The sequence below is a fragment of the Trichechus manatus genome, unplaced genomic scaffold (genome assembly GCF_000243295.1).
Source record: "Trichechus manatus latirostris isolate Lorelei unplaced genomic scaffold, TriManLat1.0 scaffold00015, whole genome shotgun sequence".
Lineage (NCBI taxonomy): Eukaryota > Metazoa > Chordata > Mammalia > Sirenia > Trichechidae > Trichechus > Trichechus manatus.
Window position 1 is genome coordinate 9,181,826 of NW_004443951.1, and position 22,780 is coordinate 9,204,605.

At 45.4% G+C, this 22,780-nt stretch overlaps 1 protein-coding gene across 1 annotated transcript in view; it reads left to right on the forward strand.

Moving 5' to 3' along the window:
* Positions 1 to 15,086, forward strand: part of LOC101345950 (cytochrome P450 4A11-like) — a 28,216-nt gene extending 13,130 nt beyond the window's left edge. Inside the window, 12 exon segments of the mRNA XM_012554256.1 lie at positions 5,396 to 5,537; positions 6,289 to 6,333; positions 7,139 to 7,266; positions 8,741 to 8,865; positions 9,189 to 9,343; positions 9,809 to 9,844; positions 9,847 to 9,920; positions 10,004 to 10,188; positions 10,289 to 10,420; positions 10,930 to 10,995; positions 11,111 to 11,197; positions 14,918 to 15,086. Coding sequence (XP_012409710.1) covers positions 5,396 to 5,537; positions 6,289 to 6,333; positions 7,139 to 7,266; positions 8,741 to 8,865; positions 9,189 to 9,343; positions 9,809 to 9,844; positions 9,847 to 9,920; positions 10,004 to 10,188; positions 10,289 to 10,420; positions 10,930 to 10,995; positions 11,111 to 11,197; positions 14,918 to 15,086 — 1,344 coding nt within the window.
* The last annotated feature ends 7,694 nt before the right edge of the window (positions 15,087 to 22,780 follow it).

Consider the following 22,780-nt stretch of genomic DNA (forward strand, 5'->3'; position numbering starts at 1 on the left):
CAGAAGGACAAATATTGTATAAGACCACTATTATAAGAACTCAAGAAAAGGTTTAAACACAGAAGAAAACATTCTTTGATGGTTACAAGGGTGGTGAGGGAGGGCAAGGGTTATTTACTAACTAGATAGTAGATAAGAATTATCTTAGGTGAAGGGTAAGACAGCACACACTACAGGGGAAGTCAGCACAGCTGGACTAAACCAAAGCTAAGAAGTTTCCTGAATACAATCAAACACTTTAAGGGGCAGAGTAGCAGGGGTAGGGGTCTGGGGACCATGGTTTCAGGGGACATCTAGGTCAGTTGGCATAACAAAGCTTAAGAAACTGTTCTGCATCCTACCTTGGTGAGTGGCATCTGGGGTCTTAAAAGCTTGCAAGCAGCCATCTAAGACGCATCAATTGGTCCCAACCCACCTGTAAAGGAGAATGAAGAACATCAAAGACACAAGGAAAGTATTAGCCCAAGAGACAGAAAGGGCCACATAAACCAGAGATTTCATCAGCCTGAGACCAGAAGAACTAAATTGTGCCAGGCTACCACCAATGACTGCCCTGACAGGGAACACAGCAGAGAGTCCCGGATGGAGCAGGAGAAAGGTGGGGTGCAGAACTTAAATTCTAGTAAGACGAACAGACTTAATGGTCTGACTGAGACTAGAGATACTCTGGAAAGCCTGGCCCCTGGATTCTCTATCAGCCCAGAACTAAAACAATTCCTGAAGCCAACTCTTCAGACAGGGATTGGACTGGACTGTGGGACATAAAGTGATACTCATGAGGAGTGTGCCTCTTAGCTTAAGTAGATACAATAGACTAAACAGGCAGCTTCTGTCCGGAGGTGAGATGGGAAGGGAGAGAGGGTTAGGAGCTGGTTGAATGGACATGGGGAATCGGGGGGGGGAGTGTGCTGTCACAGTAGGGGAAGAGCAATTAGAGTCACATAACAATGTATGTATAAATTTTTGTATGGGAAAAATTTTTTAAAAAAAGAGGTTAATTTAAGATACAACCTAATCCTGTAGATTGAGTCCTGCCTCATTAACATAACTGCTTCTAATCCTGCCTCATTAACATCATAGAGGTTAGAATTTACAACACATAGGATCACATCAGATCACAAAATGGTGGAAGACCACACAATACATGGAATTGTGGTCTAGCCAAGTTGACATATATTTTTGGGGGATACAGTTCAATCCATAACATAGGCATATCTTCACCTGTCATCTGTCCACCCCCTCTGGGTGTATCTCTCTCTTTTCCCTTTTTATAAGAGATGCTCAGAAGGGATGGGGTTTAAAACTAATCATACTCTTGTAATGAGTCCCTGGGTGGTGCAAACAGTTAAGCACTGGGATACTAACTGAAGAGTTGGCAGTATGGACTTACCCAAAGGTACTTTGGAAGAAAGGCATAGTGATCTGCTTCTGAAAGGTCATAGCCATGAAAATTCTTTGGAGCTTAGTTCTAGTCTGCAACACATGGGATCACCAAGGGTCAGAACTGACAATATGGCAACTAGTACTCTTGTATGGTCTCATTAACACAATAAAAGAAAACCCCTATTCATAATCATTAACAACCTTTGATATGCAGTTGACACAACCTTGCTTGCTGAAAGTGGAGAGGACTTGAAGCACTTACCGATGAAAATCAAAGACCACAGTCGTCAGTGTGGATTACACCTCAACATAAAGAAAATAAAAATCCTCACAACTAGACCAACAAGCAACATGAGGGTTTTCATGATAAATGGAGAAAAGATTGAAGTTATCAACGATTTCATTTTACTTGGATCCATAATCAGCACCCATGGAAGCAGCAGTCAAGAAATCAAAAGACGTATTGCATTGGGCAAATTGGCTGCAAAAGACCTCTTTAAAGTGTTGAAAAGCAAAGATGTCACCTTGAAGACTGAGGTGCGCCTGACCCAAGCCATGGGGTTTTCAATTGCCTCGTATGCATGTGAAAGCTGGATGATGAGTAAGGAAGACTGAAGAATTGATGCCTTTGAGTTGTGGTCTTGGCGATGAATATTGAATATACCATGGACTGTCAAAAGAACGAACAAATCTATCTTGGAAGAACTACAGCCAGAATGCTCCTTAGAAGCAAGGAAGGCGAGACTAGTCTCACATACTTTGGACATGTTATCAGGAGGAGGGATCAGTCCCTGGAGAAGGACATCATGCTTGGTAAAGTAGAGGGCCAGCGAAAAACAGGCAGATCCTCAAAAAGATGGATTGACACGGTGGTTGCAACAATGTACTCAAGCATAACAACGATTGTGAGGATGGCACAGGACGGGGCGGTGTTTCGTTCTGTTGTACATAGGGTCGCTATGAGTTGGAACCAACTCGATGGCACCTAACAACAACAACATTCATAATTAGGGTCAGGTTTATAGATAAAGGGGTTAGGATTTCAACATCTTTTGAAGGGACATAATTCAATGCATAATACCATCCTCTCTGCCTGGGCCGGAGTGCGCTTGAGAACACAGAAATTGGTCTGAGGGAATCTCTGCCCTGGGAATTCACAGACTATGGAGGAGAAGACAGGAAATCTAGGAAGGTGTCAGAGCAGAGGAAAAGGCTCACTCTGCTGGGTGGGGTGGCGGTGATGTCAGGTGTAGAGGATAAAATGTCTTGGTTTGCCTGGGACTGAGGGATTAGTGAAATGCAAAATTTTTAGTGCTTAATTAAATCATGACAACTCCAGGCAAACACGAGAGGAAAGAGCTCTAGAATGGTCCCCAGATGAGGGCTATTGACTTTTGAGTTGCACCATTAACCAGGGTCTGTTTACCTGCATGCTCTCCTCTCCTCCTCCCACAGTCCTGGGCTTTGAGCACCTTGGGATTGAGCATATCGAGGTTCTCCCTGTACCCCAATGCCCAGCATTAAGCCCGGCTCAGAGGGGATGCTCAGCCCAGGTGTGTGGAGTGAAAGAAGGGAGGAGGAACATGGAGAGGAGCTCACCAAGGCTTTGTGGCTGAACAAACGTCAGGAGGAAGTGGGGATTGCAGACAGCTGAGGCCTCTCTCTTCTCCATGAAGTAGTCAAGGGAATTGTGAACAGAGTGGAGCCAAAGACAGAAACCGTTCAATTTGGCCACAGGGAAACATTCAAAGCCCAGTTTGTTCATGCGAATTGTGGTACTAACGACTTCCAAATTATTTGAAGATTTTGGTATATTGTGATTTTTTTTTTTTTTTGATGCAGCTGTCACTAATGGCCATTAGTTCCCTTCTTGGACCCCAGTGGGCTAGCCCTTGTTCTGTCTGCCTATCCCCATCCCCCTCTCTGGAACTTTCTTGTGCGCACAGGCCTGTCAGTCCACCTGCTGGAGCTGCCATAGGCTGTCTCCAGTCCCTGAGCAGGTCTGGCTGGACCAGACCAGGCTGCCCCTTTCTGAGCTATGATCTGACATAAGGAACCACTGAAAATTCTCCCAGTGACTTGCCCACTACACTAATGGCCGTTAGGTTTGTGGACTCAATAGTTAGGTAATTCTTGTTAACATAAGTCATATTAGTAGTGTTGAATAATCTCTCTGTTTCTTCTGACGTAATAGCAATTACAGTAAAAAAAAAAAACAAATTTTTTTTTTAATTTCAGCTCTTATAATACCATCTAAGATTTTTGTTTATTGAATACCTCTATCATTGGCTAGGAGCCCTGGTGGCACAGTGGTTAAGAGCTTGGCTGCTAACCGAAAGGTAGGCAGTTCAAATCCACCAGCCACTCCTTGGAAACCCTATGGGGCAGGTCTACTCTGTCCTATAGCATGGCTATGAGCTAAAATCAACTTGAAGGTAGTGGGTACGGGGATTATTGGCTTAGTCATGAATTCAAAGGCACAGATAATTAAGTTGAACCTAATCTTTCAGGACACATGTCAGGAGACAAGGCATGGCATCTAAGCATGTAGGCTCTATTGCCAAGCTCCCTAGGTTCACATACCAGCTCTACCACTTAACTTTAAATACCCTGTCTATGCCTCAGTTTACTTACCTGTAAAATAGGGATAACACTAATTCTAGTACACTCAAGTGATTTATTATAATTTGAGCATGATGCCTGGCACAGCAAGGGCCACGATCACACTCACTACAATTTGTACAAAGAAGAATAACATTAATGTCTGTAAAAATGAGCATTAGGTAGGTTTCACAAATTCACTTATTAATAGGGGTGAAATCCAACAAGGAATATGGAAAGAGGAACCCACAACTCCAGGGTTCAAATAGCTCCAAACAGCCCCCAAAGCCTCATCTTTCCCTATGACCTCCTTCCTATCATAGATGTGCCTGCTATGTTAGCAGAACCCACAACACCTGACCAGTGCCTGTGCTGGCCCTATTATTACCCGTCCATGTGCTTGCCCTATATCTCCTTTGGGGCTGCAGCTCCCAAAAGCAGCTAAGTGAGGACGACTCTGGTGGAGCACTGCTTGGCATGTGTAGCCACTCCAGCAGGGCCAGAGGGTTATCTGCCTACAAGGTTACCACCACGGCCATCCTGGACACCGTCTACTCCACAAGAGCACTAACCCTCTCTGGCCAAAGAGGAACAGAAACAGGAGCCAGCCTGTAGAAGCCCCAGGAAGAGGACTGGCAGGCCAGGGGGCACCAGAATGGTCCAGAGATGGGAATAAGCAGACAGAATACAGGTTACACTCCCTCGGTTCTCCAAAGAGAACCAATGGCAATGCCCAGGAGGCAGGATTTGGGGGCAGCTGGCTGTCTTGGACACTAAGCAATCAGAAAGGAGGCACTCTATAGTGCTGGAACACATTCCCACAGGCTCCTACAGGCCTGTGCAGTCCTAGAGGACAAGCTAAGGTAACTGGTATGATAAGAGATCCCCACTAGCCAGTCCCTGCACTGGATCAAAGGAGAAAGAAGCCCCTCTGACTGACATGATCTAGCAGCACAAAGCAGCCTCATTATGTAATTCAAGTAGGACACTTAGCTTAGAGCAGAATTGCCTGCCTCCCCCACTAAAATCTAAGTTCCCTGATAGCAGGGACTTTATTTGTTCACCAGCTTCCAGAATGACACTTGACAGAGAGTAAGTGCTCAATAAATATTTCTCGAATAAATGGTTGAATCCATCCATCCATCCATCTACTCACTCATGTAGTCACTCATTCACTGAAGTGGAAACATTTTGAAATGTCTGTCAAGATAACTGCAGTGAGCCGAAAATGAATAATGAAACTAAAATTGGCTCGGATTGGGTCGACCGCAGGTCATTAGAAAGAGATACAAATCCCTAATCTCTGCTGGCAGATCCAGAACAACCCACTCTGTGGCTGTCTTACCCTTCATTCCTACTCCAAGTACCAGACCTAAAGTTTTTATTGGTTTGTCTCTACCCTTGGTTACAGTTTCAAAAGGATCAGGAGCTGCAACAGTTGATGAAATGGGTAGAGAAATTCCCATGTGCCTGTCCTCATTGGCTGTGGGGGAGCAAGGTTTTCATCCTGGTCAATGACCCTGACTACATGAAGGTGATTATGGGGAGATCAGGTGAGAGCCAAATCCAGCTGGAGCAGTTATTTACTCTTGGGTACATGTCCTGGGTCTGTAAAACTCCAGGAGAGCATAGTACGACCATCAGTATCTAAACATTCTACCAACAATCCTCTCAGCCTAACACCCAGCCTCAGGACAACAATAATTTCTTAGTACTAGACATTTAAAACTTCTGCGTGAGGCTAGATTTCTCCTCCCTCCTTTGTCTCACTCTGTCCCTCCTTGCCTTCCTCCCTCCTTCCCTTTATTCTTTGTGTCCTTCCTTCCTTCTTTTTCCTTTCTTTCTATCTTCCTTCCTTCCACCAAATTGAGATACTCTGTCACATTCAATGCCCCATATCGGAAAGACAAATTTCCAATCCACAATAGCGTCTAGTAGCTCTCGTTTCTGTCTGTTGATTTTTGTCTGCTATGGGTCATGGTATGGCAAAGCCACCACAAATTCTAGAAAAGCCACAAGGCTTCTGTCTTACTGTTTGGCACTGAGGACATAGCCTATGTTTCTGGCAAATTCAGTATCCCAGCCTACAGGCTGCTGCTGAAGGTACACTGAGTCTGTCTTCATGACCCACACTGACTATTGGGACAGAGATAGTCGGGGCTGGGGGGCAAGCGAAAGGTAGCTTGGTATAGATTTCCAGCTGACAGTAATCAAGAACTGATGGTAGTCAACGGTCTGGACAACAACTACCTCCTGGGCGCTGCCTTATCCACTCCCACCCAAATGCTCTCCCTTATCTTTCAGACCCAGAGGCTAATGATGCTTATAGATTCCTGGCTCCCTGGATTGGTATGTGCATCTAAACTAGGCCTTCGTTCCAATCAACAGCTAGGTTTGCCACCAGTGACCCCTTTGGCTCACAGAGAACAGGGACCCAAAACCCACTGTCACCTTTCCTATACAGTTAGTCCCCAACTTACGACAGGGTTCTGTTCTGTCGACTTCGTCGTAAGTCAGTTTTTCCGTAAATAGAATACCTCACTTTTTTTTTTTTTTTTTTGGTTTTCATTATTATTGCCTTTTATTATCAGTATCTTTATAAATATGTTCGTTACTTGTCTTTGAGGGGTGGTGTGAGAATGATAACATCAGCAAATTACATGCTACAACACTGTATGTTGTACATATTACTAACGATAAGATGCACAAAAAAAAAAAAGATGGTATGTGTGTTTCGTCATAACGAATATGTCTTCGGTAGGGGAATACCTGTACCTGAATCAAGCTTCCTTTCTCTTATTCTACCAGACATTGACTCTATTTTCTTGGTATTGAAAGCCCTCCAAAAGCTCAGCTCCTTCCACATCTCTTCTCAGTTCTTTCCAAACATCAGAGCCTGACGCTTATTTAAGACCTATTCCCAACTTGTTTTCAACCTTTATCTCACAGCTATTATAATCACAGCCTATGTACCAGCCAAATTGGAAATTCACATTTCTGAAAAGTGCCGATCTTTTCCAGACTTTGCCCATGATGTGCCTTCAGCTGGGTTTCTCCTCCTAAGCTCGCCCTTGGTCCCTCTCAAATTGTCTCCAGCAGTCCCTCTGATCCTATCTCCCCAGCACACATACACACACACACACCTCTGGACCAGGGTATGGTTTGCTCCTGTTGAATGGGGAGACGTGGTTCCAGCACCAGCAGATGCTGACTCCAGCCTTCCACTACAACATCCTGAAGCCCTACGTGGAGCTCATGGCTGACTCTGTCCAAGTGATGCTGGTAAATCTCTGCTCTCTCACTTCCACATACCCCCTAACTCACAGATCCCCACATTCACTCATGGTACACACTCATACGGTCCACTCTCAAACACATATGTCCCAGGGGACATTCATCAGACACAGCCACATACAATGACACTCTCAAATCCACACTCGCAAATCACCCCTTGTTAGTACACATACCTATTGTCAATCACTTTGACACACTTGTAAGGCCAGGACCTTGTGCTTTTACAGACACTTACATGCACTATCACCCAACCTAAAGTGAGTCACACACTCCAACACACATGTGCTCACTGCCATGCAGAGACACAGATTCAGACACACCAGCTGAGTCACATACATGCATATTTAGACACATTGAGACATACCTGGCAGACATACACAGGCATGCACTCCTACACACACTTGCACGTATGCCCAAATATGCTTGCTATCCAGCACTTAGAAAGAGGCTTCCTTCTCATATTAAAAATAAAAAAACAAACCCGTTGTCGTCGAGTAGATTCCTATCCTTAGGTATAAATAAATTCCTCTCCTGATTGACTGAAACCTCCTCCAGCACTTAAGAAAACGCAGTCTAAGACCACTACTATGCAATCAGTGTTCCCCAAAAGTAGGTGGGACGGGTAAGGACCCAGCCACCATCTTGAATCTATACTTTGCTCATCTGTCAAGGAAGAAAGGATTATGGTCTATCCAAGGGCCCCCACATTCCCACCTCCATGTTTTCAGCACCATTAACCGAGGAACAGTTAATACCCATTGGCCAGTAGGACAAGCTGACCCTGGCTGGCCTGGGTGAAGCTAGCTTCAGTGGCAGGGATGATTTCCCAAGATATTTTTCAGAGGCTCTCATCTGAGCACGGGGCTTCTAAATGGATTTGAACAATTCCATGGATCAAAATGTACACCGAGTATACATTCTCATAGCCTCCCATTAGGACTCTGATTTGTTACCCAACTTAAGCTCAGTTAAAAAAAAAAAAAAAAGCTGAATGAAAAGGAATCGAAATTCATGATGTCCTTTCCTTAAAAGAATCTATCTTGACCCCTTAGACTTTTTCTTGCTTGGACATATTTGGTCCCTAAAATTGTGGTGCTATCTGTCCCTCAGCTCTACCTTACTTCCCAGAACACCAATGAGTCCCCCTGCTCTTAGTACCCTGAAAAACATTGTATTCTGGTCAACCAAAAGGTGGTTACCATCAAAAATTATTCATATAATTCAAAACTTGATTTAGACTCTTCTGAGAGGATATGTTTAATTTATAATAAAAACCTGTGAGAAAATAGATATCAGTTCACAAATATGTGCTTTATGGTCTTACTTTTTTTACAATACATCTGCTTTAGAAAGTGAGAGACTCCCAACAGGACGTCTGAGAAGAGAGAAAGGAGAGTCTGGCCTTTTTAGCATGGGCCTTCTGGGGGAGTTTGAGTAAAGTTAATGTCCCCTTCCTGCCCAGGACAAGTGGGAGAAGCTCATCACCCAGAATTCATTTCTGGAAGTCTATGAACATATCTCCTTGATGACCCTGGACACCATCATGAAGTGTGCCTTCAGCCACCAGGGTAGCATCCAGTTGGACAGGTCAGTGATGACTCTTCATTGTCATGGTGCTTGTTCTTAACAACTTTCAGTGGATTTACCTGAGAGGCAGGTGGGACAGCTTGAATGCTCACTTCCCAAAAAGCAAGATTCTATGCCAGGATCCAGATAAATAGGTAGCAGCCTGGATGCTCATGCCATCTTATGAAGGACTGGGGACCACAAGGGCTATAAGACCAGAAGACATGGATTCCTCAGTGGTGCATGTCCCCACTGTTTGAAGTTGTCTCTATCCAGACCACAACTCTACCACTTGGTCAGAGGCCTCTCTTCCCTTTACTGTCTTCTGCATCGTCTGCCTTCAGGAACTCCCACTCTCACATCCAGGGCATTGAGTACCTGAACAACCTGGTGTTTTCTCGTGTGAGGAATGCCTTCTACCAGAATGACATCATCTACAGGCTGACTCCTGATGGCCGCTTGACTCACCCTGCCTGCCAACTTGCTCATCAGCATACAGGTTCTAGGTTCCCCTCCCAAGCAGCCCCCCTCCTCCACCAAGGCCCAGGTCAAAGGAACTTGCCCTGACACCTCTGGCAGAGCCAGACCCCTGGTGCCCCTGCAGGACCTGGTACAAGCCCAGGGTGGGTACATCTATCCGGCAGAGGATGGGCACCAAGATGTTGTGTGCCAAGCACTATGCCAGAGGTTTACATGTGTCAAAATGTTTGGTGATGGTTGATGAGACCTCATCCCAGGAAACATTCAGGCAGAGGCTCCATGGGCTCTGAGAGTGAGGGGGTTCTGACCTGTAATCCGTTAGTGCTAGAGCTCTCACCTCTGACCCACACTCAACCTGAGCTCCACTTCAGTCAGGCCTAACACCCAGATTGGTGTCAGGTGGGGCCAATGGCATTACAGTAGGTATCCTTAGCGGCTGTGCCCACAGTCTCACCTCCCACTGATAACCACTATCCTTGGACAGACCAAGTCATCAGGTTGAGGAAGGCTAGCCTGCAGGAGGAGGAGAGCTAGACAAGATCAGGAAGAAGAGACACTTGGATTTCCTGGACATCCTCCTATGTGCCAAAATGAGTGTGGGAGAGACCTGAGGCTTTGCCCAGAAGAGTGGGCCTGGGAGCAAACCCTACATTCTCCCTGTGGTTTCTCTCAGATGGAGAATGGGAGCAGCTTGTCCAATGAGGACCTTCGAGCTAAAGTGGATGTGTTCATGTTTGAGGGTCATGACACCACAGCCAGTGGCATCTCCTGGATCCTCTATGCCCTGGCTGTGCACTCCAAGCATCAGCAGAGGTGCCGTGACGAGATCCAGAGCCTACTGGGGGATGCGGCCTCCATCATATGGTGAGTGCTCAGAAGATTGAAGGGCCCTGCCTCCCAGTTAGAGGAGAAGCCCCTGGTCTGTCCTGAGCCTGCCCACTCATTACTCTGGGCTCTGTCCCAGGAACCACCTGGACCAGATGCCCTATACCACCATGTGCATCAAGGAGGCTCTGGGACTCTACCCACCGGTACCAAGCATTAGCAGAATGCTCAGCAAGCCCATCACCTTTCCTGATGGATGCTCCTTACCCAAAGATACGAACTTCACCATACTCACTCCCCTAACTTCCAGGAACTGGAACTATATCCACCACCACCACCAGCTGCAAGCAAGTTGATCCTGACTATGGCCACTCTATGAGTGTCAGAGTAGAACTGTGCTCCACAGGGTTTTCAATGGCTGGTTTTTCAGAAGTAGACTACCAGGCCTTTCTTATGAGGCACCTCTGGGTGGACTTGAACCTCCAATCTTTCAGTTAACAGCTGAACTCATTAACTGTTTTTACCACCCAGGGATTCCATGAACTATATAACACATTGCCTTTGAGTTGATTCTGACTCATAGCAACACTTTAGGAAAGAGTAGAACTGCCCCATATATTTTCCAAAGCTGTAAATATTTGCTGAAGCAGACTGCCACATCTTTCTCCCAAAGAGCGGCTGGTGGATTCAAACCACTGACCTTTTGGTTAGCAGCCGAGCTCTTAACCATCGGACCACCAGGACTCCTTCAGTCTTCTCTCTGTCTCTCACCTGCCTTACAGGAATCAGAGTCTTTCTGAGCATTTATGCACTTCACCACAACCCAACGGTGTGGCCGAACCCAGAGTATGAGGCCCTGGGAGGAAGAGATGGGTTAATCTGTCTAGTTCATACCTCCTTAACCTTCCACCTTTGGTAGTCCTTCTCCCTCATGTGTTGGAAGGAGGGGCTTGACCCCTAGGTGCCCTGGCCCTCCACTTTCTCTGTTTACACTGGGCTCTGCTCAAAATAGCCATGCTTTCCTGCCTTTCTCAGGAGGACAAGGTGAGTTGTACTGTGTGTGGTGATGGGGTGGTTACTGGGCATGTGCCCTAACGGTGGTGTTGGCCTATGTGCATAGGTGGCAGCCACAGATATGCCTGGTAGTTTTGGTGTTTCCAGGCCACACTCTCATGCCCTCACCATCTAGGAGGACACACAGATGCCCAGGTCCTCAAAAAGAAGAAAAGATGGGGTGATGTGGGGGAGTCAGAGAGGAAAAAAGAAAGCTTCCTGGTGAGGGCAAAGGGGAGAGGGAACTGTGTGTGTGTGTATGTGTTTCTTGTGCATATATCTCTGTACAAAAGAAAAATGGATTTTCAGGCAAGCCATGGAGTTGCTGCTCCCACTGCTCTTTCCCAATGGCGGCCAACGTTTAGCATGAGTGGGTTTTCCAAAGTTCAGTGTATTCTAGTGTTTTCCTCATTTTATGACAATGACTTTTCAGATAGACTATGTAGTGCATTTTAAATCTCTGATGTTGTGCTACTAATTGTCAGAATTTTTAAGAGTGGATTTCTCTCTTCCTAATCATTCTCAGTTGAGCCACTGCTTTTCCTATTTAATTCAATAATCTGCCTCCCCACTGCATGAAATATGTAGTTTGCATGAGTTTCTAATTCCAGATGTCTTGTATATTTCAAAGGCTCAATCCATATACTTGAAAGGCCATGGTTGCCTTTTGTAGGAAGTGTTACACCAGTTTGTGTCTTTTCTATTTTAGAAGCTCTTCCAAGAAAAATGTTCACTACTTATTAACGTTCACATTCCCATGACAACACTACCAGTTGGTAAAATTTGTCATATGAAATGCAATTTATATGCCATAAATTAACATTACCTGTTGCTGTCGATTCAATTCCAACTCATAGGAACCCTATGGGACAGAGTAGAACTGCCCCATAGGGTTTCTGAGGAGCGACCGGTGGATTCAAGTTACCGACCTTTTGGTTAGCAGCCGAATTCTTAACATTGTGCCACCAGAGCTCCATAGAGTCCACATAGTTCAAAGCTGCGGGAAAGAAAAGAAAGAGAAAGAATGAAAGAAATGAAGGAAAGAAGAAAAAAGAGAGAAAGAAAGAAAAAAATGAGGACAGTAATCAGTTTTTAAGAGAAAACCCACAATATTGTATATGAAATTTAGAATTTGAAAGATTCCCAGTGTGTAACTTATAAAACACACTTGAAATGCCTATTCAGTTGAGACAAATACACTTCGACATGGTTGCTAGGACAATCTTCAAAGGCTGCTTAAATCCTCTGAAATACAAATTGCCATAAACTTTGTAAGTGTTTAGCAGAGAAAGGTTTTGATGAATCTATAATTCTTTGAATTCTTCAGTGGCTGAGTCATATTTCATATACTGGGTCTTAAGCACATTGTCGTTGTACAAATGGATTTCCAGGATTTAATTTCACCTGAATTGATTCTTCTTCTAAACACTGGCTGGAAACCATGTTGCTGCCACTGCAAGGCAGTAGAGTCTTGGGCACTGAATTAAAGGTCAGAACTAATATCTTATTTGATTTGATTCCATTTTATTTTATTTTAATCAAATCAATTATTTTAATTCAATTTTAAAAGGATTTATTAAGCATATACGTTGTGTGACAAGTCTCATTTTGGGAGATGGCAACACACACATGAAAAATACTGTCTGACCCTCCAAGAGTTTTCAGCCAAGGACAGAAACGTATAGAAATAAATAGCTGTAGGTAAAGACATCAATTTGTTCACCCACTCTTTCATTTACTGAGGAGTTCTTGAATGTTCCTGTGTTCCTGGCACTGTCCTAAGAACTGGACTGGAATATGTCCTTAACTGAAACACTAATGGTGACTTGGAGCCCTGGTGGTACAGTGGTTAAGAGCTTGGCTGCTAAAAAAAGGTCAGCAGTTCAAACCCACCAGCCACTCCTTGGAAACCCTGTGGAGCAGTTCTATTCTGTCCTATAGGGTCGCTGTGAGTCGGAATCGACTTGATAGCAATAGTTTTTTTTTTTAATTTGTTATTTAATGGTGAATTGGGGGCCAGGAAAGGGAGAGAGACACCTGGAAGAGGGGATGCAGGAATGCTGTTCATTGCAACTGACAGGATGTGGGCAGGCAGAGGTAGGGGAAGGGCATTCTCAGTAATGCCAACGACAGGAGCTTGAGCCAGGATTGGAGCTGGAACGGTAAAGTAGGGTGAGGCAACTACCCATTCGGGGGTTAAATGCCAGTGGAGGTATTTGGATGCTCTACATGTGACAGAGAGCATAGCAGGGTCTGAGCAGGGCTATGGCTACAGTGTGGAGGGAGTCAGAGCAGGAAGACCAGAAAAATCCAGGTAAGGAGACGGAGGGATGTCAAGGAGGGGACGTTTCTGGAGTAGTTATGAAGACTACAGAAGCTAGTTGAATAAGGAGATGAGGGGTGCAGGAGTCTAGACCATTAATCGGAAGTCTGATGGTGCAACAGGGAGAGGAGGGGAGTTCCCTACACCATCCCTCCTTTCCAGGAAGCTTCCCTGGTGCCCCTCTGACTTCCCCAATCCACTCCAACCTGTCCTGCCTCTGATTATCTGGGCAAGCCTGTGTCCCCCTAGGTGGTGAGGGCCTGAGAGTGTGGCCCACCCTGCCCCGGTAGTGCCCAAAACAGTGGCCTCCACACTGTGGAAACAGTCACTGTTTGTGCAGTAAGTGAAAAAACCAATGTTTAACTTTTTAAGGCAATTCATTTGGTTAAACTCTGAGGCTTACAGCCCTGACCATCTCCTAACAGAGGATTTTAAGCTGCTTCTTAACACAGACCTTTCTTCTAAGATCAGACCTATTCCTTTCCCTGTGAACATTTTATCACTCACTCAGCAAACATAACTGAGTCCCTACATGTGCCAGGCAGGATTTACCACAGAGAAGAGCTGCCCTTATACCACGGCTGAGGTGACCTGGAGGGAAAGAGAAGATTCTGTCCAAACCTTAAATGACTCCATAAGAATATGTAGCGTACTCCTTTTCAACCATATTCCATGAGAGAACTAAGCCCTGACGTTCTAAGGTATTCATTAAATGTAATGAATTAACTTCTCTCTTCTGCATCTAGAACGGTCCGGCTTGTACCAGCCTCAGAATTAAGAAACTAGTCACTCAAATAATACTCTATGGAGCTTAATTCTCTCAGAGAACCCAGTTGAGAAAGGCTGTTAGGCACTCAGTCTCGTACCTCCACCATTTCTTCATGTTTCGCTTTGCCTAGACTGGCTTTCCCTATTAGAGAACAGCTACATATCCTTCAAAGCTCAGATCAAATGTCCACTCATTAGCAAAACTTTCCTTCTCCACCAGCCATCCCGTCATTACAAACCAGGTTAATAGCCTGTTCTGAGCCCCAAAACCCCTGTCTTCCCAGTGGCAAGACTCAGCATAGAATAGCAAAAAATTCAGTTGTAGGACTCACACCTGTATTTGCTGAGGGAGCTCAGAAAGAGAAATGTTACTGGGAGCAGAAGGAGGAGTTAAGAGCTAAGCCTTGAAGAGTAGTCAGATTTGTCAAAGGTTAGGGAAAGACTGTGACCAAGGACTGGGAGTAGAAAGAAGTGTGTGTGACCTGTAAAGAGAAGACTAGGGGCTAAGCCCCGTCAAGGAGGGCCCTAAATGTCCAGTTCAGAGGGGGACAAAGTGGCCAATGCCTGCCTAGCGCCGAACTGGGCCTGAGGCCAATTCCCCTTGGCTGTCTCATGTTGGCCCAGGAATTGTACTGGGAAGCATTTTGCCACAAACAAGCTGAAGGTGGCTGTGGCCCTGGCTCTGCTCTGCTTTGAGCTCTCACCAGAACCCACCAAGGTCCCCTACCCTGTGGCAGGAGTTCTGTTGAAATCCAGGAATGGAATCCACCTGCTCCTGAAGAAACTCCTCTAACCCCGGTGGGGACAGGGGCAGGCTCGTTTCATCTATTTGGTTCTGAGAACCTCCTGCCTTCCATCCTGTCTTCCTGTCCTTCTGTCACTGTCCCCTATCTGCCCATCACTAGGCTTCCTATCTGGCACCTGCCTGATCTCCTGCCTCCTTTCCACCAGAAAGTCTGCCCTTCTCTCTGCCAAACTTTCTCCAGTTTCTCTCCCTGTTTTTCTGTCTACATTTCTCCACCCACCTACACTTCTAAGTGACCAACTAACTCCTGATCACCTATCTGCCCTCCAGCTTGTCCGCCCATCTTTAGGTCTGTATTCTTGTGCCAGCTTGTCTGTCTCTTTATGACTTTCCCGTTACTGCTATAACAAATTACCACTAATTTGGTAGCTTAAAACAACACAATTTTATTCTCTTATAGTTCTGAATTTTACAGCCTAATACAGATTCCACCAGACAAAAACCATGGTGGTATCAGACAAGCCAGTCTCCCTCCAGAGACTCTAGGGGAGACCCTGTCCTTGCCTTTTCCAGCTTCTAGAGCTGCTTACCTTATATCCTTCACTCATGACTCCTTCCTCCATCTTCAGAGCCAGCAGCATCTTCAAATCTTTCTCTGCTTCTGTCTTCATATTGCCTCCTCTCTCTTAAAGAATTTATGATTACTTGGTGCCACTCAGATAATCTAGGATAGTCTCCCAATCTCAAAATCCTCAATATAATCATTCTTTTTGCTATATAAAATATTCATAGTTTCTGCGGATTTGAGTATTGACATTTGGGGCCTATTATTTGGCCTGCCACCCATATGACTATCATCTGGTCTGTCGTATCTGAATGTCACCCCTCTACCCATTTGTCATTCATACAATGCTGTACTTCTTTCCCAACCCCAACCACCAATAAAGTTCACAGTGCTTCAGGTAGTATCTGTTTTCCTGGGGATGGAGGTGGATGGCAGGGAAGGTGGTGGGTTGCGGGGGTAGGGAGGGGGGAGAGACAGATGACAGAAATCCCTTATGAGGAAGAAGAAGGGAGTTAAACTCTCCTTTATGATGCCCAGGACCCTGTGTTCTCCCTCAAGCCGACCCCAGCCCAGCCTGATGTCTCCTACCCCCTCCACACAGGCCCTGCTCTGTTGGTCTGTGGTGCCCACACCCTGCCAGGCTCCCAAAGGCTCCATGCTAGCCGGGTTTAGAGACAGGGTCCCTTCCTCAGGTGCACTGGTGGAGGGCTCACTTGTGTCAGGTAAGGGTCCCTGCCTCTGTTCTACTCAGGGGTTCGGTGTCTCTCACACTAGATTTTATAGCATCAACCATCTAGAGCCTTTCTTGCTCTTAGCGGAAGAACTTACAATCCTGGTCCAGCATGAGGACCTTGGAGAACCAGCCCTTCACAGCCCAGAAATATTTGGGATATCTGTGATGTCACCAGGCACCTGTCAGTACTTCTCAACACAGAAACATCTGCAGGCTCCTCAGGAGGCTCAAGGAGTGGGTGGTAGCTCAGCAGGGAGCTGCTCAGGTGGAAGATGGGGTGGGCTGCAGGGTGAGGATGTCAGACCCCAGCAGTTAGCAGCCCCTACCTCCTCACCACACGACAGCCTCACAGCAGCTACCTGTACCTCAGCCTGCTGCCTCACTTGTCCCACCTGGTGAAGGAGGGACTTCTTCAACTTGGTGACACTTGGTGATCACCTGGTTGCTGATCTTTCTTAGCCAGGTCCCAGTTCCCAGCACCAGCCCCGCTTTGTAAGCCTGCCATGTTTCTTGGGCCAAGCATCCCTGCTTCCACTAGATTCTCTCAACTCTAGGGTTTTGCCTTCTGCTGATCATGGGCACAGACCCATTCCCTCATTTCTAGCCCAAGGCATTGGCTGCCCTAGGTAGAACTCACTGCTTGTCTCTGTCATGTTCTGCTTCCAGGAAGGGGCTTCTCCCTCAGCCTGTGCCTGCAGTCATGACATCTGTCTTAGGCTGGGTTCTCTAGAGAAGCAAAACCAGTAAAGTGTATAAATATATATAGAGAGAGATTATATAAAGGAAACAACTCACGCGATTGTAGAGGCTAGAATGTCCCAAGTCCGTGGATCAGGGTAGAGGCTTCTCCCAACTCACACAGCCACAGAAGCTGGAAAGCCGAAGATCGGCAGGTCGGAGAGCAAGGCTCCCGCTCACGGACTGGGCAGATTGATGAATCCCAGGTTCGGCAGATAAGCTGATAGCTCAAGTCCCAAGAACAGGAGATGAGACGACAGGAAACAGCTGCAGGATCCAGAGACAGCAAAAAGCCAGAACGCCTGCTTATATTCAGATGTGGGCCACACCCCCAAGGAGACTCCCTTTCATCTGATTGGCTACTCACAGTATATTCAATCATGGGAGTGATTACATTAAAACACTGAGAATAATGGCCCAGCCAAGTTGACAAACAATCTTAACCATCACAACATCCCTCCCAGTTCCCTGGCCCCCCTGTCCGCCGCTGTTTCAGGGCCAGTTCTGCCCTGCCTTGAGGGCGGTTGGAGAGGAGGGCAGCTGATCACTCAGGGCTTGATCTGGGATTGGGGCAGGAGACTGAATCTAGGAGTATTTTGGATAGAAGCTTCAGTAGGTTCCCTGACACCAGATGGTGCAAAGGGGCTCAGGTTGGCCTTGGCTCAGAGAGAACAGGACAATAGTGGCCTGAATTCTGGGAGAAGGGCCATGAGCACATGCTCTAACCACAGGATTCCAGGGGTGTGGGGAAAGTGACTGAGAAGCGACTCCAGGAAGTGGGCAAGGCCCAGAGTGAGTTCACACCACATGCCCCCCACCACCATGACACACACACATAGAGACACTCATTGAAGCTTACTCTTGCACATGCCCAGGCACACCCCTCACATTCTACCCCACACATATGTGCACACAAATGCCCGGGATAACAGGATGGAGCAGGGAGTGTTTGAGAGCTGGACTGAGGGAACTGGAATGCACTGGGGATACCTCTGGTCCCCACCTGCTATCCATGCCCCCCCACAGGGTGCTCATCTTCCCCTTTTGATACCAGTGCTCTCAGATCTTTTCCCACCTAAACCTGCTCTCAGGGCAAGTTTCAGTATTAATTGTGTAGTCTTGATCAAAAGAGGCAAGAATCAGAGGTCCTCGAGTTAAGCCTCCAGAAGAGTCTTGGCAGGTTCTTCCGTTGATATTGAAGTGGAGTATGTCCCCCTGCCTATCCTACCATCAGGTCTCCTGACATCCATAGAGACACAGAAAGTGGATGAGGTTTAGGCTTATGTTCCACTAATGGAGCCTCTGGGCTCAGCTCCCAGGTGATGTTGTTGAAATGTTATCTTCACTTGTGCAGAGAAAGGTGTGGCCAGGTGCCAGGACACAAAGAAGAAAGTTGGTACAATGGTATGCGGAACAGACAGTTGGGAGGCACACATTTCCCCACATTTTATTTTCGATCTGCAGTGGGAAGAGCATTCTGGGTCTTGGGAGGGCAATGCAGGAGTGAGTAAGGGGCCTTTTTCTGAGGAGGAAGCATTAGGGGCAGGAAGGGGATCTAGAAATGGTACATCCCCAGGGCTGCAGAGAGACATCTCAGTGCTAGGAATTCCCTTCTCTGGCCTCCCTCTACCTTCACCAACAGTCTCCATCACTCTCTCTTCTTCTCCTGTTTGGATGCTAAATTGGAGCCTACTAGTAGCTTGAGACCTTGGACCCTAAAGGTACATTTGCCACAGCCATCAGGTACTGCTGCAGGGTCTGCGGGAAGGATCTCTAATCCACCATGTGGTTCCACCCTGGAGCCCTCCCCAAATTTCTTCTTCCACTTTCAAACCCCATCCAAATCAAGGCTCAAATCAAGAACCATCTCTTGCCAAAATCTCCCCTTTAGTGCCACTCTGATGCCTTCATCCACCAACCCAGAAAGCCCCGAGCTCCTTGAACTAGGAGACACAGATGCTGACAATGACAAGGACAGCCTCTTATGGACTGAATTGTGTCCCCCAAAATATGTGTTCCATTCCTGGCCCCTGTACCCTTGAATGTGATCCTGCTTGGAAATAGGTAGTAGCAAAACTGGACTTAGAAATCTGAGGTGATGGTCCTGACTCTGACCCTTGCTTCCTCTATAACCATAAGAAAGTCAATTAACAGCTCCAGGCCTTAGTGTCCTTGACTGTAAAATAAGGTTAATAATACTTGGCAATTGGAAGGTTAAGCATGACACAAATGTAGAGTAGACATTTCTTGAGGTTCTACTGTGTGCTGGCACTGTGCTAGGTACTGAGGTAAGGAGACTTCACTTTCTCAGAATTCACCTCTGCCTCTCTTTCTGGGTAGGAAGTGGTGGTATACAAAGCCCCCAGGCAAAGAGAAACTCAACAATCCTGTGCCTTCCCTTGGGTGGTGAAAGCAAGTAAAATTTTTAGTTTAAAGGGCCTTTCCCTTGGAGATGAAGTCTTTGTAGCAGTGGAAAAGTAAACAAGATATGGTAATCATACACCAGCGTCAAACTCAACTCTAAGACCTAGAAAACAAGAAGTCACTGGGATGACCTACCTACAGGATTAAACACTTCAAGCTGCGGCTGTGAGAGTCAACTGTTCTCCTCTCTCTTTCCCCACATTTTATTTGTGACTATAAACTAAACCAGGAAGTATCCAGTAATAAAAAAATAATTTCCCCAGGACACTATTCATCCTGCTGGTATATCCCTTATTAGACTTTAAAGTACTGATTAATTTTAAACCTTTACCCCCCAGAATACAAGCAGGAAAATTTTTGATGAGTGAATACACAAATGAACAAACAACTCCATGCAGTGTTTCAGGACAGAATTATTATCTCAACTATATTAATTTCCTTGGGTTGCTGTAACAAGTTACCACAAATGTAGTAGCTAAAACAACAGAAATTTATTCTCTCCCTGTGATGGAGATCAGATATCCAAAATAAGTATCATTGGGCTGAAATCAAGGTGTCAACAGGGCCACACTATCGCTAAAAGCTCTAAGAGAATCCATTCCCTGCCTCTTATGCATTGAATTATGTCCCCCAAAATTATGTATTGCAAATCTTAACCTCTATACCTGTGGTTTTAATCCTAATTGAGAATGGGTTGTCTTTGTTGTGCTAATGAGATAGGATTAGGGTAGGCTGTGTCTTGAGTTAATCTCTTTTGAGATAAAAAAGAGATTAAATAATTAAGCAGAGGAGAGATGAAGTAAGAGAGAAGCCAAGACACCTGTCATTGTACCAGTACCAGGCTGTTTTGACTACCGTAGCTGTATAATAGGTTCTGAGGTCAGGTAGTGCAAGTCCTCTTACTTTATTCTTCAGTACAGCTTTACTTATCTGGGGCTTCTTCCCTTTCCATATAAAGTTAATATTTGGATCAGGATTGTATTGTATTTGTGAATTGCTTTGGGTAGAACTGTGATTTTCACTATGTTGAGTCTACCTATCCATGAGCATGGTATGTTTTTCCATTTATGTAGATCCCTTTGGGTTTCTTGCAGTAGTGTTTTGTAGTTTTCTTTGTATAGGTCCTTTACATCCCTGGTTAGATTTATTCCTAAGTATTTTATTTTTTTAGAGGCTATTATAAATGGTGTTGTTTTCTTGATTTCTTTTTCATCATTCTCTTTATTGGTAGAACAGAAAGTTTTTATCACAGTTTTAAGTAAGCATAATCACATAAGTGCTCATTCAAGGGAGGCTGTACATATTTTTGTTAGTAGAAATGAATTAGGGCAAAAGGGAGATTGATTCGGATCTGTGTCAGTCACTTAGTCATGCCAAGTGCTTCAGTTTTAACGTGCCCTTACACATTCCCTCCTTCTGATCATGAAGCTCCATAGAGATTCCTTGATCACAATTGTAAGAGTGCTTTCTTCTCTTCTGGGTAACACGGCACTATAGTCAGAAGCACCACGCCATATCTCTGCAGCAAAGATCAGAAAAACTGAGTCAAACAGAGTCACATGTCAATCCTGAAACCCTAAGCATCAAATGAAGAGATAAAGAACTCAGCCAAGCACTGAATGGAATAAGAAACTGGCCGAGAACAGAGAGTGAGGAGAGATACATGCAAAGGTCCCCTATCAGCTACCACAGCACAGATCTGCCATCTTGGACTCCTATTGGAGATCAGCAAACAGGAGCTACGAGAAGACAGCTTCACAGAGCTTCCAGCAGGAGACAGAACAACTGGTAACCAGCAATATATGCTTTCCCACCTCCTACCCTTCTTCACCCTCACTTAGCCTCTTCTGCTTCCTGTGGCCACAGTCTCTTGGCTTGGAAGCACTTGGATTCCACCCGCCGGCACAGGCCGCCTGAGTGCCTTTTGTTGGCTGCTGGTTTTGGTTTTTTCTGCTTCTTTAGATTTCTTCCTTACTTCTCACCACCTCCCCCTCCTTTCTCTCAAATACCTGGCTCTGTGTGCCATCTTTGCTTCTTCCTGAAAGGCTGCAAATCACTGCTTGACTGTGAAACTGCTTCCCTGCCTGTGCCACCACGCTGGTGGGACCCCCAGGGCTTTTTGTTTGTTTGTTTGCTCTGATTTGTTCTGTTGGTTTGTTTTCTTTTTCTTTTCAAAGCTTGGAAGCCCCTTCTAGCTGGGCAGTAGCCAGTGGCTTGGAAGCTACTCCCTTACTCTGTGCAGATGCTCAGGGACATCCCTGGGAGCATTTCTTTTATCTTGATTTTTCTTTTCTTTTTCTTTTTTTTGTTTGTTTGTTTCTTTGTTTTGTTTTCTTCTCTCTCTTATTCCCTTTTTGTCTTTCTTCATTTCCAGTTTCTCGATTTATTCTTTTTTTTCTTTTACCCTTTGTCTTTTTGTTTTTCCCCATTTCTCAGTCTCTTATCTCTCCACTCCAATAGCAAGCTCTGTTAGCACTCGTTTTTGTTTGTATGTATGTTTTGGGCTCCTGTTCCTCTCTCATCTTTCTCATCTTTCCCATACCCATCTTAGCTCCACACATCATGATCTACACCCTCCTTCCTGCCTACATGCACCATGCTCTGAACATCACACTCCCAAGCAGCACAGGCACAGCCTACTGGATCCTGTCCTGCACTGATTCCCAGTCCGCACCATCAGCCCTGGTATATGCCACAAACAACTCATCCCAGCAACTACCCTTCAGTTGGATCTGCCTTGCTGTACCATACCTGAGTGACTGACCATACCCGTTGGAGAAGGAGGTGAAAGGTATCATGCCCACAGATGAGCAAACAACGAAGAACAAACAGCCCACCTGCTCAGACATAACCAAATAAAACAAAAATGCAGGATGAAACAAACAAATCTACAATCAATAAATGAGGAAAATAACCACTGAATGCCCTGAATGCAGCAGACAATATCAAAACATTTACAAGAACAGGACAGGATGGTTCCAGTAGGTGTCCAAAATAAAACACCCGATGACCTTCCAGCAGAAGAAAAGGCACTAGGCCTAACTGATAGGGAATTCAAACCTCTAATATTCAGAATTATCCAAGAGTTGAAACAAAAAGCAGACAAAAATGAGGAAAAAATAGACAAATTCATGGAAAAGGCAGACAAATTCATGGAAAATACTGACAAAAAAAGGGAAGAATTTAATAAAATAATACAGGAACAAAATGCTAAAATAAATTCACAACTAGAAATCATACAAAAACAACAATTAGAAATCCAAAAGATAAACAACAAGATTT